This window comes from Centropristis striata, chromosome 11 (assembly GCF_030273125.1).
Source record: "Centropristis striata isolate RG_2023a ecotype Rhode Island chromosome 11, C.striata_1.0, whole genome shotgun sequence".
NCBI lineage: Eukaryota > Metazoa > Chordata > Actinopteri > Perciformes > Serranidae > Centropristis > Centropristis striata.
In genome coordinates this window covers 20,724,491-20,740,897 of record NC_081527.1, presented here as the reverse complement: position 1 = coordinate 20,740,897, position 16,407 = coordinate 20,724,491, and the positions used below count along the sequence as shown (strand labels likewise).

The 16,407-nt window shown below is 38.8% G+C and overlaps 1 protein-coding gene across 1 annotated transcript in view; it reads left to right on the top strand.

Annotated features, from left to right (window-relative positions):
- The first annotated feature begins 10,547 nt into the window (after positions 1–10,547).
- pth1r (parathyroid hormone 1 receptor) overlaps positions 10,548–16,407 on the top strand; it is a 66,367-nt gene continuing 60,507 nt past the window's right edge. The window contains exon 1 of the mRNA XM_059344549.1: positions 10,548–11,686. Within this exon, the coding sequence (XP_059200532.1) occupies positions 11,618–11,686 (69 nt within the window). The 5' untranslated portion in view covers positions 10,548–11,617. The remainder of the gene's footprint in view (positions 11,687–16,407) is intronic.

Genomic DNA, 16,407 nt, shown 5'->3' with positions numbered 1-16,407 from the left:
AATCATCATTACAAATTACATCGTCCTTTAGACTTCATGCTACATGACTGCTGTAGACTGTTTTTGAGTAAATGTGCTTGAGAAATACTGTCAGCTCGAATATGAACACGGTCACGCTGCGTCAGGCTCGTAGCTAATCTTAGCAAGCTATCTTTAGCTATTTTTTCCAATCACTCTCACAGGTTCTCCTAAAAGGCAATTTGAATTTTCACTGCACATTGTAATTGCCATGGTAAGACCAACTGAAGACATGTTTAATGCAATGCTTTAACTTAACCAATGCTAGATGACTCCACTCATTAAAAATAGAGCTTTTTGATCAACATCTGCCCCTGCTTCTCTGCTCCCCTACTCTTTATGTACTGCTATTTTCCTACAGGTTGGCTCGGGCGGCTGTGGCTCAGTTGGTAGAGTTGGTTGGCCCCTAACCGAAGGGTTGGTGGTTCGATCCCTGACCGTCGCAGCCTACATGTCGAAGTATCCTTGAGCAAGATACTGAACCCCAAATTGCTCCCGATTGCTGTGTTCATTGGTGTGTGAATGAATTCCCAATGGTGGCAGGTGGGACTGTTTAGGGTAGCCTCTGCCACCAGTATGAAAGTGTGTGTGAAAGGGTGAATGAGCGCAGTCTGTAGTGTAAAGCGCTTTGAGTGGTTAAAAAGCGCTATATAAGTGCAGGTCCATTTACCAAAAGCATACAATCACAGTGTGTTTTTCTTCCGTCATATTCAACCCACAGGAGCATTTCCTAAGTTAGCGCACTGACCGGTATAGACTGGTCTCCCCTCAAAAATGCCCCCTTAGGCTGTTTGTACAGGAACCATAGTTACTTTTTAGACTGTCCTCTCCCACCCTCTTATATTTATGAATGATGAAAAACACGGAAGTTTCTCTCGGGGTGTGTGGGAGTGGTGGTGGATGGGTCGAACAGACCCCGGACTTTCACCCAGGAGACCGGGGTTCATGTCACATGTGAAAACAAAAGTAAACTATGTGATTTAAACATCATCCGTGCTTCACGTGTTGTGCATCACGTCACTTCCGATATCCACGTCTTAACAGAACTTCATCACTTCAGGCAGTTGCATACATTTTCTTTACTTTTTAAACTGTCTTTTAACCCTAACCCTAACCCTGATGCCTTGCCAGGAACTTTTTTGACCTAAACATAGATCAGTGGTTTTGTAGCATAAATTCAACGAAACTACAGCCTTTTTCTTTCTTTTTTTTACAAACCCAAACTGTACATGTATGTATACTGATGTGTGTGCTATTTTTATGCTCTATGCTTTATGGCTGGTATTCACAAACAACCTTTTCTATCGTTTAGGTTGGAGATCTTGTTGCCCAGTAGCATGAAATCTACAAAATTTTTAGGCTTAAGATATGACAGTTGACAGGCAAACTTTACACTGGATGTAAAGAAGTTACATTAGTGATGTAAAACATGTTGTAGAATGTGAAATAGCCATGAAAGTAAAATTGCTTGCTGTACATAACAAGAAAGTGGACTTTTGGGACAACATTCTACTGGGTCAAAGTTCTGTGTTTGTTTAATCCTCCTCTACAGCGAACCTTGTTTTTTTGGGGGGAGGACATTCTCTTATTTCCGCCCATAAAAAGGCATTTGTGCAGTGTTCACTACAGTTGCCTCCAGTTGCCTGTGCTCCATCTGTTCCTATGCAAAACGATATTAAATAATCATGCTTCTTTAATTGGAGGTATTTTACATTGTGATGGATGTTTTGCCACTTAAATAAAATCTTGTTAATAATGAATATTATCATTTATTTAAATAAAAACATATATCTAGCTTTAGTGTGGTTCTGTTGAATTTACAACTGTCACTATGCGAGTATAACTATCATAGATTTAAACAAAGTTGAAATTAGAATTCATCAGAAATATAATAAATATATCTTGCAACTACAGAATACTGATACATTCACAAAGATGATTAAAAAGTTGGATCTAAACTCAGCATTTTACGTTTCTCAGTTGCTCACTATTAGAATATAGTTTTGTTTCTGGTTATTTACTGCAAATCTTGACCTAAAATAGTATAAACAACATAGAAAAACATGAATGTCTTACACTCCAAAAAAGCCGACTTGTATTTTTTGGCCTAAAACAGTGATTTAAGTTGGTAAAACTTGGAAATATAAATTATTGACATTTAGGGCAATAATGTAAGTTAGCACAACAAAGGAAGCCAGTTGTCTGCTCAAAAAGAAGTTTGTGAGTTGTTGTTACTTATATCTTTAAGTTGGGGTTCACAACAAGGGACAATAGTTCTGCTAACTCTTATTTCTTTGTTGTGAAATGCTGGAAAGCGGTGAAATTCGCTCATTAGCGAAAGCTAGCGGCTAACTGATGCTAGCGGCTAACTGATGCTAGCGGCGCTGCTTGTTACAGCTACAAGAGTAGCCATTAGCATATCAATGCTAACTCAAAATTGTGGTCGCAACATTAGCTGACATTTCATAGCGGCGTTACAATCGTGTTGAGTTGACAAAAATCTGAATTCAGAGTTGAGCAAACTCAAAAATAAAACTTAAAATATTTAGTTTAATTGTCCAACTTCAAATTTTATCGAAGTTTGTTGCCTTGAAATTTTGAGTTCACCCAACTTTTCTTTTTTTGCAGTGTAGAGGGAGTTGTTGTCTTATGTGCATACCTGCATTAACAGACCTGTCAATCAATGTGAAAGCAGTAGCAGGTTCCAATTTGGGGTCAAACCTTTTATTTACAATTTGTTAATTTTAAACTGTAGTAGTGAGTTTACGGAGTGCTGTGTAGTTTACATTGACAGACAGAAACACCCCTATGGCTGTGTATTACCTCTCTGTGGAGCTGTGCGACACTGTTCCACTGTGATCATTTACCAGCACTCAGGATATACTGTGTCCAAGCCAATGCTAAAACTAATAAGGTGGTTAATACAGCAGCTGGATTCCTGGTAGATGTGACGTGTTCATTATCAACTCCACAAGGCAGTCAGTGAAGTGCGTGAGCGTGTAATTAAACTGTCCCCAGTCCAGCTAGGACCCGATGTAGTATCCAGTTCAGTGTGCAGTGCCAGCCTGTACAGGCTTCACTCCAACATAGACTCTGTTGCCATGTTGTTTGGCAGGAATTCTTACTTAGTAAAGATAATATAAACACTGTTTTTTTTTTTGGGGGGGGGGGGGGGGGGGGGGGGGGGGGGACTCACAGCTGGATTTCCGTTAAAACATTTTTTATAGCTATCAAACATTTTAGCCTTAATAAACAACATTTATACTGTTTATGAGTGAGTGTGTGTGGGTTGCAAAGAGAAGACACACAGTTTACAGAGGTTTGAAAAGTTCTTGGTTTCATTCTTTCACAAAACACCTCTAAGATCAGCATGTATCCTCTGTGTTTGCACCTGGAAAGTTCATGCATCAAAATGACACTCTGAAAGGTAATTAGAGCAGTATTATTTATTAACAGGGGCAGGATGTCAGACTGCAGGCCTAAGTTATAAGTTGTCGACGTCTCTGCTGTCAAACACCAACAGCTGAGCCACAGCGCCCTCCTTTGGTCACTGGCCAGATCCTAACCTTTTTAAATAGATTTTTTTCCTCTCTATATTTTCAAAAAATCTCATTTAACATGGGTTTACAAACTGTTGAGCAACATCACTGAATCATTCTGACATTACCCCAGATAACCTTGTATACAAGCATCCTCATGATGTCTCCACTGTCCCTGTCCTCTGTGTTATCACCCGCCAATATCACCTCTCTCCCCTTTTGTTCAGCTTTCTTATTCATGAGTCGATTAGAAGCAATATGGGATCTATTGTGGTGTGTTGCACGTATTGATCCTCGTGGAGACATACATTCTGTGAATTTGACTCTGCAGAGTAGTGGGCGGCCTCTCTCCAGCACACAGTGCCCACCACACACCAGAACGCCCTTGCTGCAAGGCACCAGCGCCAACTGCCAAGTGACTGTGACGGACACTCATTTATCTAAAATTGCATTCTGTGTTGTGATCCATGCAGTGCAGAGACACCATTAATATTACAAACAAGTCTATTATGACAGCTGTTCATCCCTGCCTCGATCCCGCTGCTGCTGTTTATTATTGATCAGTTAAATGACCTACTCTGTCTCTGCTCTGTCCCATTATATTTGTCCACCAGCCTCTACAGCCGCACGTTATCTTTTGATTTCATTAGTTGCAAAGGGCTTTGAAATTTAATGACTCTGGGGGTGACGCGGGTTAAAATTTCCCAAAACTTTAAATGTTCACATAGTATCTAACTGTGGTACAGTGTGATATAAAACATCATACATATAACATAATAGTATCTCAGTTTATTTTATGAAAATATGAAATCTCTGTTCACAGAGAAATTAAAACCCACCTGGAACTCACCTCTGAGTCCTATTTAGAACTCATATGACCATATATGCATGTGCTCCAACCCTTACATGTGACCCACAGGAGAGTTAAAAACAATTAGCCCCCTACCGGTGGACGTTCTGTTGCATTTAGGCTAGAGAACTATACTTCCCTAAGCTTAGTAGGGAAAACTACATGATCAGGCTTTATTTATTTATTTATTTATTTATTACTATATTACTATAGCACCTTTCAAAACCATTGTTACAAGGTGCTTTACAAAGTACATTATCATGGAGGCAATACAACAGTTACAACAAAAAATAACAGAACATCATCAAAAACAGTGAACAAGCAAAAATAATAGGATACAAAATTTAAATATGTGTAAGAACGTTAGAAATCATTGCACAAATGCCAGTCTGTACAAGTGGGTTTTTAAAAGTTTTTTAAAATGATACACAGACTCAGCTGCCCTGATACTGAGGGGGAGCTTGTAAAGCTTATAAAGGTAGTTGGAAAATTAAAATATTGCACGTAGCTGGAAGTGAAGAGATTAGGTCATGTTGATGACACAGAAACAGGATACACGGATGTTAGGTTACTTTGATAATACTGTTTGCATTTGTTTATTGGTCTCAAGTTTTAGTTTTGTACACTTGATTATACTGGACAAACCTTTTTTCACCTGTTTTTAAGTCACAAACCTAGGAGAGACAACAACAACTTAGAAAATAGATCCCCAGATTATTTTTTTTTCTACTAGTGCTTCCTTGTAAGTATTGTACATGAAAACTAATTGAAAGAGAATTTGAAAGTTCACTCTTGATCTTGAAAAAATACTTGATGAAACAATCTCGGTTTAGAAGCTATTATATATATTTTTTGATTAGATTTTTCTAATAATTTAAGCCCAAAAGCTCCAGAACAGCTACTAAATGAACCTGGACAGAAACCATCTGTTGATGGAGACTGTACTATAATTATAATTGTACGGCAAAACAACCTCCCCAGCTCTGCTTTTGTATTTGATTGAGTGCATTTTTTCTTCTTCCACTGCTGTCTTATTGCAAAATACTTTGGTTACTTAGGAATTTGTTGTTGGACATTGTTGACAGTCAAACATTACGAAACATATTATTCTTGACTGATGCATGTTTTTACTTTCACTGTATTTGTATTTTAATTGTAGTTTGTCCAACATATGTAGTCAATCGTTTTTGCTGGACATCCATTGTCTGCAAAAAGAGAGTTTTATCTGTTTGATGACTAAAAGCTGGTCTGTGTCAGACACCTGTTGGTATTATGGCTTTTCTTCAGTTGTATAGAGGTCAGTTAAAGCCATTTGTTACTTTGCGCTCCCTTATCTCTCTGAACCATATGTTTAATCAAAGTTTCCTCAATAGCTTCAGACATGAAGGCTGAAGAATGAGGTTTGTAATAAGACGTCCACCTCGGCAGTGTGTGTATGTAACCCATGTGTCAGGGTGTTAGGGACGGAGTTTCTTTGGCCACATTTGTTCCTTAACTCTATTTCTATGGTGCACCTTTGGGAGACCTGAGTGGGTGAGCTGTCAAGTCAATAAGAGTTGCTTCAGAGAGGACAAGCTGACCCTGATCCAACAGGAAATAGCTTCCTTTGGGAGATCTTACCAATTGTTTGGAGACAAAGGAAGAAAATTGGTTGTATTGTATGTGACGTTTATTGTCTACAAACCACAAGTAAAGTGCATGGAAATTATAAAAAATGAAAGAAAGAAGAAGTGATTCCAAGTGCTTTTTGAGGCACGGTAGCGGTCATGTGGAATTTCCCATGATAATATTTATCCTCCCATGAATTGTATTTTTAAATGTAAAGCTCTCACATGCAAATTGAATGTGCCTTTGTCAGGGTTATGTGGAGAGGTGAAAATGTGGGTGGAAAAGTTAAATAAATGTCCATATGGAAAAGATCAAGCTTAAAAGTATAAATAGAAATCTTCATAAGTGCTACATGAAACCATTAGTATAGTGCAAAAAAAAAAAAAAATCACACATGAAAACCATCATGTGTCCAAAACATACATGTGCTTTGAATTTATATGTGGGGTTTTACTTGACTTTTGGGAAATGCGTCACACAGATATAGGGTTTCAGTGTCCCCACGTCTACATTCTAGTAGATATTTAGGGTACATAATATTCCTTCATTCTTTCAAAGTGAATATGTCAGCAGACTTAGATGCAGGGTGTGAATGCTGGCTTGCTTATCTGATTTTGTGAAGCCAAAAAACAACCAAAAATAACAGAGAAAGCCCATGAATAACATCCGTCGATAAACCAGTTATTGGTCAAGGAAGAAATCTAAAAAAAACCTGTGAGGCTATAAGAGAAATGGATACAAATTCCTATTTTATGTCAATTTAGATTTGCTAGATTTCTTGCAGACTCTATATCTAAGGTATGAACCAATGTTGGACTCCCTGGATCGCCAATTTCTCACTTCCCAGAAAACACATTGACACCTGGTGCATCCTTCAGCTCATATACACGCATCCAAGAAGCATCTACTTATTGATTCACTATCGAGTGGGACTGGCAGCTTGTGAAGCTCTCTCTAAGGAAATACCGACAACACCATTTTATATACTTTGCTGCCACAAATACCTTGATGGTTTAACACCTCTTCTACCACTTAATGTGTTTTACAAGTCCCATGGTAATAGGCTCTCGTCTGTTTTGTTCCCTGTATTTGATTTGTCACATGCTAACAACATATTTATCATTCCAGATGAATGGCGAGATAATGATGATAATGTGATGGTGGTAGCTGCAGGGAGGGGTTGCACAGTAGAAAAATGAGTATAACCATAAGCAGAGATAAGTACCATAACCAGGGCTAATGGCATGGAGATACAGTAACTGGCCTGAAGGCACATCTAACCTTTCAGAGAGAATGTTTCAAAAGAAGATAAGCTTTTTTTTTTATGAGAGGAGCGAGAGTGAAAGAGAGACCCTGACAGATTGGAAACGTAGTGGAGTTTGTGCATATGTCATAAACACTGTCTCTGTTCATCTTCAGTTCAAGTATTTTGAGTTTCCTGTGGAGAAGCAGTAGGGTGCAATCTTTGTGCATGTTGGATGTGTAAATGTATGGTCTGTTTATGACAGCTTTCATATTGTTTATTGACTCTCACCCCAGGAATAACCTATTCCTGATGAGACAGAAGCCCGGGCTGATTAAGGCTGATGATGTGTTACAGTAACAGCATGACCTCGGAAAGATGCATGCGCTGTTAAAAAAAGAAGGGAAGAAAAGGAAGTGGAAAAATGGAAAATATATATGAGCACTATGCCGAACATGTTCATGTACCGAATTAACAACTACTTATTATGTTCCATTTTTGCTTCTATTTTTGAGCAAAGCTTTCAGGCCATCAGGAAAGATATAAATCACCAAGAATCGGGGCAGCAGAGGGAAAAACAGAAAATACTTTCTCCATAAAATATGACCCAGTTTCAGTAAAATTAGTGACATAGCTGGTGAGTGCCACAGAGCCACTTCTTCCGGGAAATTGTACCCTCTCACTAATGTTACCAAGTGCAGGGACAGGCCTTTTGTTCACAAAGTAGGATGACAGAGTCACCATTCTCCATATGATGTCAGTGTAGTATCAAAATGATTTTGAAGCTGCAATTTCTGTAAATAATTCTGTAATTTTGCATGAACCAAGCAGTTTTGTTTCCCAAACCTACCCTGTTAACAGGGAAGTTTATTTTTGAAAAGCCACGCCCTCTCGGACTCCTTTAAAACGGTACCTGGAGCGATATTTTTTTCTGCGTAAGTCCACTGACTAAGCTTCTGTATTTGACGAGTTGGGAGTGAGTCAGTCATTCTAGTATTTTTAAGCAGTTGCTGAAGTGGTTTACACTGTAACAAAGTCGAAAACAGCTTTACACTTTTTACAATTTATACTACTTGTATTTATGTTTTTTCTATATATTTTTTGACATTGCACTACTGTGTTTGTGCCTTTTCTTGTATCTTGCTTTGTACCTGGTTCTGCATCCTGTTGTATGCACCTTATATTTTCTTACAGTTTTGTTCCTCTCTGTGTACTGCACTGCATGTAGATGGCCTCTCTTATCTTGCTGATGTCTATATGGGCATCCACAGGAGGAGTTACAGCTGTTGACAAGTACATTAATCAACACTTATAACAGCTTTCAACCACATTATAGTGTGATATAAACCAAATATTCCATGCTCTGCTAATGAATGCTAAATATGTACATTTGCCTATTAATATTTCAGTGCACATTGTGTTGACATAAGGCTGCAGCAAATGTAATAAGTGCAGACGATTTAAAAATTCTAGTGTCATACTGTCAGCAACATGAGATTCCACATGAGGATAAATGGCCCTTCAGTTACTTTGTGCCATATCTGTGGCATCTCTGTGTGTGTGTGCGTAACATATGGCAGTGAATGACTTTGCCACTGAAACATCGTTCTCTCTGCTGGATAATGCATATGTAGTCTCAGTTCACCACAGCAGTCCATCACTGCATGTCAACGGTGAAAGCTTTCATGCCAGCTATTTCAGTGTGTCTTTGTTTGCAGCTTGCTGTGTTACAAACAGCAGAGCCTGTGAGGTGATTACTAAACTACGCAATTATTCTGCTATCATAGCTGCAGCCCTGCATGGTTTAATAGATGGAACATTTAACTCAGTTTACTGCTGTTAAATGCTTGTTAACTATTGAGGCCACACAGTAATACAATAGAGTTAGAATAGGCACTGGTGTTGTGGATGTCTGCAGAATCAATCAGGAGCAAGTTTCAGCTTTGTTGTTTGAGAGGCAGTTCTGTATTCAAGCAGTTGGACATCTTCCAATTGAGTTTATCTAAAGAGCACATCACACTGATCACTGGCTTTGGAGCAGCAGGCAGTAAAGCCTTCAGATTTAGAAAGGCCACATATTAAATGGGAACATCAGCACAACATGAAAAAAGACACACCTCATGATAATCCTAATTTAAACCTACGCTATATTCTGTTTTGTAGCTATCTAACAGCTCAAAGAACATGGATAACATTGTTTTATTGACTCCATTTATTAATTCATTCATTCATTTATTATCCTTAACTGCTTATGTAACCAATCCCAGCTGACATTGGGTGGGTGGCAGGAAGCACCAGACAACTTCACTTCAATTAATCTGAACTATTTCACTATCATACACACATAAATACATAAATATATTGCTGCACTACCCCTCTCAAATCCCCTCCTAAAATGTGTGCACATATACACACACACACACACACACACACATACACCTGCATACACACATATGTAGGTGCATGTGAAGTCTAACAGGCATTAGACTTCCAAACATAAGAAACTGTGTGTGCTGACAGATTTTTTGTCTGTCAGTGAATGACTTTTTTGGCAAAATAAATGAATCCATAATTGTTTGTGCACAGTTCATTAAACGTGCTGCTTTCTTATTTAGTGTAATAATCAAAAAAAAGCTTTGAGGTACTTTGCCCACTTTCAATGCTTTGTACTGGATTTAATAATGGCAAAGGAAAAGATAGGAATTGAAGTAAAAATTGGTTGCTTTTGCAATTAGTATTATTATTATTACACACACAGCACTGCTGTGTGTGTGGCTGTGGGAGCTCAAACAGTAAAGACGTGAAGCCAAAGTCAACAAAACACGAGTTAAGTAAAACAGCTCATGATCACAAGTGTCACATATAAATGTATGAAAAAGACATGTGGATTTTCTGTTCACACGCTCAACCATCCACTGACTGTTTAATTTACAAAGTTCAGTGAAGAAATGTGAAAAGTAGACGCTCTTGAAGCTTTAATGTAAATTACAGTAAAGCGGCAGATGGTGTTTGAGATAAAAACGGACGTCTCCTGCATTATGTCTCGGTAATTCAATCCTACTAGATGCAACTTTTGAGAGACTGCAGGGGGAAAAAGTGGTTTGGCAAAGGCCCTGCGATCTGTTGAATGTAGAGTTTGTTTGAGGGGTGAGAAAATATGTCATTTCGGAGTCGTGGTTTATTCCAACGTAAGAGAGTGCGCACCAATGAGAGGCTGTTACGCTCCACCCTACCTGCCTCCTTTCCGCCCCCCCTTTTCCATCCACATACTCACTACTGAACACGACCTGCCGCCTGCCACATCTGGAGACGCTTCCCAACACGAGAAACTTCAACTTTTTTGCCTTTTACTTTGCGCAGAAAACACTCAGGCGTTGCGAAGTGTCACTCCGTCAGGGTGAATTTGGCGCTTTCGTGATAGTAAGTAGAGATTCTTGAAGCCAAGTTGGCGTTTCTCTCGCTTTCTTTGAGCTGTTTTACATCACCATCGGTAAACAGAGCTCGTTTGGGGACTTTCATACATTCAGTTGCTGTGTAGCTGCTAGATTGTGTTAGAGTTGAACGCGGTTTCTTGAAATAACGTGAAGTGACACATTTCCATGTTGTGTTTTCATGAGTAAAGAGGAAGGAAAGCGGAGCGGAGCGGCGCGTTCATTGCACGCAAAAATCACGCAGACCAATCTATGAAAAGTTTAATATCACGCTCTGCTCTGTCACAGGAATATTTTTATATAGTTAAATGGTAAATTCTGCCAGAGACCCCGCTGCTTCACTCTGCATGTTGATGGTGACATGAGTCACAGGGAAATAAATAGTGAAATTCAGCAGCGACTGGTGATGGAGTGATATAGCCTACATTTGAGCTTATTTGTGTCCAACACTGATCTAACATTTTGGAAGAGAGGACTGGAATAAACCATAAGGCGCACAGCTCCATACTGAAGTGTTTAAGTTAGTCTGAGGGGAAATTTAAAAGACCTAAAAATACAGCGTTGGTTTTCTTCCCCTACAAAGAATCATTTGAACTTCCCACCGCAGAGCGAGAGCGACATAAATAGTTCTGACATGTGGATGTAATTTCAGAAGAGGAAAAAAGACAGATGCAGAGAAATAAAGAGAGCGGGCTGAGCCTGGGCATATAGTAGATTATAGGAAATTAAATCGAGGGCAGAGCGAGGCGATTACAGAGTTATGATTTCACAAGCCGCCGTAAGCATCAAGAGGCCAGATGGAGTGAAAACACACATCTCGCTCCACTTTGAAGAGAGTTAAGTAGATTTTATAATTTCATCTGAGCATCATCAGCGTCTGTTTGAGCCCCACAAGGACTCTTGAAGGTAGAGTTGCCTCAGGTCAGGGATGGGATCCGCTCTGCTGCTCCACAATCTGGACTTTCTTCTCATCTCACTACTCAGCAGTTTATGCCTGGTAAGTCTTTTTTTCTTCAATGAATATACAACCAATGTAGTGACCAGAATGTTGTTTTAATGTTGCATTTGTGAGCTATAGAGGTCCAGTGGTGCCTCCTCTGTACACACATCACTGACAGCCTGTCAGAGCAGGCATAAAGCTGCTGTTATTGCAACTGTTCAGATCCAAGTGTTTCACATGAGGATATGTTGGAGAGCATTTGATGAATTTTTACTTTACTTTAAATGTGCATATTGGTCATATGTGCAAAAGTCACCCCCTGCTCTCTTGCAAATCATGATTTAAGTAGTGCATGTGTTCAAGTTTAAAGGGGAACACTAACTAATCAAAGATTTTCTTATTATGTTATTTCCATGGTCTAGAAAAGTTCAGTCAATATTTGGCCACATGAGCTACTCTCTCAAAGCCAGAAACAGGAGAAGTAAGTCTCAAATTTGTAATGTCACAAGGTACTGTAAAGTCTGGAGCTGCTTCATTGACAATGAATGGGAGACTGATTTTGTGTGTTTTCTTTTTATTATAAATCTTTGAGCTTTATACTATTGAAGTGTCCTCAGTTTTGAAAGAGAAAATGCAACCAGAACATTCCCTCTCAAGCACATTTTCAACCAAATTAGCTCTGGTTCTTGATCTGGTTCTGTTCAGGATTTGTGGTGCTATCTTTTGAACCAACCCACATTTCCACCAGTTTTAACAAGAACCATTGTAATCAACAATCTTTTCAGGTATCAGACTAATTTGTTCTTGGTTGAAATGCCCTGAACGGTTGAAAATTGGGCGTACGAACCAGAAGAGAAGCTGTTTGTATGAATGAGATATCTCGTTATCAAATATGGCACACAGGGTTTTATAGTCCTTAGATTTGGGAGAGATTTGCTTATGTTTACTCATATTTCTGGACTGTCTGAGGCTATCAAAATAACATGTATAAAAGAAAAAAAAATGTGGGTTGTTCCTCTTCAAGGCTGTGTTTGAGTTTAAGGAAAGATATTGACCACCAGAATAAAAGGTCTAAAGCTTTGCCCCCACATCCTCTCCACACCTTTAATTACCCCTGCACTGCATGTCACACGTCTTTTGGAATTATACAGTGACCACAGGTTAACTTGTATGTGAGTTCAAATTGCCAAAGACACGTATTGACACACATTGTATTGACATATTTGACTGAGCTGAAGGGGTTGAGCAGCTGTGATTGGTGATTACACTCTTGTTCCATTAAATGCATCTTCCCACAGTAACAACAACACAGTGTTTGTGTAAAGCAGCGCCTGGTAACCTAGTTCCTGTAATAGGCAGAGCGTTGTGTTTACTACAGATTGTTTCATGCTCTCACCTGACTGAACAGAAGCAAGAATATTTCATCCATATCTCCAGTAGCACCTGAACGATTTCCCCTCTCTGACTCACAGCTGTAATGATTTACTGTTGCCCGACATTGTGATTTATAATTGGGCTCTCAAATATTGCCATAGCTGTATCCAGAGGGCCTGCTACACACACACGCACACACACACACACACACACACGCACACACACATGCACAGACACACACACGTACACACTGTGCAGGCAGAGCTGCGCACCAAGTTGGTTCTGTGTGTTTTGGCTGAGGCTGTTGTGCATTCAACAGGCAGTTCGCCCAGGCTCTGAGGTACAGTGCATTTTCCCAGTGATGTGGTCCATCACTGTACCGCAGTGGACCTCTAGGCTCATTGGTTTAGATGGCAGAGGAAAACAATTATAACATTGCTGTGTATTTATAGCTGATTCAACATTCAGTCGTTAAAAGGCTCTGTCTGTGCACGGTGTTTACCCGTTTTTAAGTTTGATGTTTGCTTAGTCTTCCTCTCCACAAAAAAGTTTTTTCCAAACTGTGACCAAACGGTACGTAGATTTCTCTGAAAGCCAAAGCTGGGAGTGGAAACTCTGTGTCTCTGTTTAAAGAAAGAATACACGTTAAATCGAGACGTACAGTTGTCAAACTACAAGACGGTGCAACTTTCCAGAGGCTCAGCATATAAATTATGACTGGTATCACCGTGCTGCAGTACAACACTATGAACTGGTTGTTATCTGAAGGATAGGTCAGATAAGGAGTCTCTTCATTGTGTTTTACACCTCAGCAGGCATGCTGCAGTGACAGCTCACAGACAAAGCACGACCTCACAGAGCCTTTGTTCAGTGTGACTGGCTGCCTCACTTACTCCCTTATTACATTTATTAAGCGGAAGCAGTGCTTTCAGGAACCTTAGTGAGCGTTTAATTTCTCCCTCATGACTGTGTTTTCCTCCGTGATGACTTACACGTGTCTGGATCCTCACTGGAAGGTCTAGAGCTGTATCTGCATCTGCCTGCCGTCGCCAAGCATTATGTCAGCGCTGTGAGCACTGTCATGTTTTGTAGTGCACAAGAGGCAGTTTTGACTAGTTTGACTAGATGTGGAAAATATCTGTTGTGGACTTTAAGACCAGAAATTGCAGAGAAACAGTGGCTTGGTTCCCTTAATGTGGCTGTAGTTCCTAGATTAAGTTTAATCTACTGAATGTTGTGTTGGACCTGAATGCTTCAAAGAACAGGATCACAAGTAGAGACTACTGTTTCAAAAAGACAGATTTTTTTGGGTTTTTCAAAGACCTATGCTAATATTTAGGGGGCATGTCGGCTGATATTTGATATTGCCGATATCATGTTGTCATTGTTGTTGCTTTGCATGCGATAAAATACCCAAGAAACATGAAAAAGTTACTAAAAATCCAGTTTTGTAATCCTAAATAATTTTATGAATAAAAACATAAAAGTACATTTAAAAAAACATGAATAAAAAATATGTTTCAGTGCACTTAACAACTGCATTTATCAGCAAAAAGCAGCATCCTTGTTTCTGAGGGAGAACGAACATCTCCCAAACTCCCATAAATCCATTAAGACTAATTTGTGGGCTCAGGCCTCAACGATTTTCTCAGTTGACAGATTATTGGGTCCAACAATACCTTTTCTAATGCATCACTTTTGGTCTGAGTTAGGGCTGGGCAATATGACAATTTATATCTTCAAAATGATGTAAAAAAAAATGTAGTTTATAATTTAAAAGCCTTTAGAGTTCATGGCCCTAAAAGAGCAAACACTGCCCCGCAGAATAACGTTTCAGAGTAGCTTTATTCATCTCAAATTACCCTCAATGGAACTTCACAATACAGATTAGAGTGCAGGATAATCTCAACTCAATCTGTCTCTGGTAATTAGGGGCAGCAGATTACTTCTCACTAATTCATGTGAGCTGCTGGGGCATTTGTGAAACAGGCTTTAATATTGAAATTTATTTTTTGAATGCTCTTTTAACTGAACTCCAGTGTGACATATGATAATGTTTTCCCACTCTTGTATGAGTTTGTACATTTTGTAAATGAAGCATTTCCTAAAATGTTTTCTCTTTTAATTAGACTTACTGTGCAGTATCATGCACAGAGAGTATTGTGATGCTGTAGAGATTTCTCCAGGCTTAACAAAAAGCTTGTTGTTTGGTACAGATTTGTGCAAAAAAACAACACATGATCATTTAATATATTTTTCAATTAAAATGAGAACAATAATAAAATAATAATAAATAAAAGTAATAAAAGTGTCAATCAGTCAAAATACTCACAACTAGATATTTTTTTCTCCAAATCTTTCAGCCCTAACTTAAACACTAAAGAGATTTTTTTCAAATTAAAAGATTTTAGAAAGGTTTTATGAAATTTATTTGGCTCAATGGGACATGTTTGCAATTTTTTGGTTTTTATAGTTCTTAGGTAACAAATTAATGCTGTCATAATTATGGCATAATTAGTCTTATACGCATTTAGTCCACATTGCCCATCCTGAACTACATCTTTCAAGCACATGAACAATAATTGAGTTGTTTTCCAATTGAATGAGCGACAATGATTCGTTAGCATTTGAAAAACAAATTGTCGCTTCTTCAGAAAATTGCAGGTGACATGAAAGTGAAACCGGTAATAGCCTCTTTAACTGTGAGAGATACGATTTAACTGGGCCTTTTGTATGAATGAGATATTTTGTAATCAAATATGGCACACGGGGTTTTAAGATATATTTTATTTAAATTTTCTCTTCCTGTGAAACTGTCTGACACCAGCTATCTAATTATATAACTTTGATGCTTTAATTCTCAGAGAGTTCAAACAGTTTGTACGTGGCCATGATCTTGGTTCCCTCTCTTATCAGACCCCATTAAGACACGGAGGGACAACAAAGCCCTGCCATGACCAATTTGCTCATCTTGGTGTACATTTCTGCCATCTGGCTGTCAATTTTAATTCCTCTTATTAGAGGAAAAACACGCCACCAGTTATACCGACACAACAGATATAATCAACACGGCGTTTTCTGCAGTGTGAGGGTCCTTTTATTATTATGATGATTTTTTTTTTGTTTGTTTGTGGGTGATGCATGTCCAGACTTTATATGACCTTTACTGCTCTCAAGTGTGAGAAGAGGAGCAGTAGGAGGTGCGTCAGCAAGGATTAAGCATTAAGGTGCAGTCTTGGTGTCAAGATTAACCACGATTTGTTGCCTTTCTTCAAACCCATCCAAAAGCATGTGATACAAATAGAAACTTTTGTTTTTTTAGTATACACACATTGAACAGATTTTACGCTTCCTTTAAAGAAATCCATTAGTGTTGAGTTTTATGCTTGGCTTAACCAATCTAT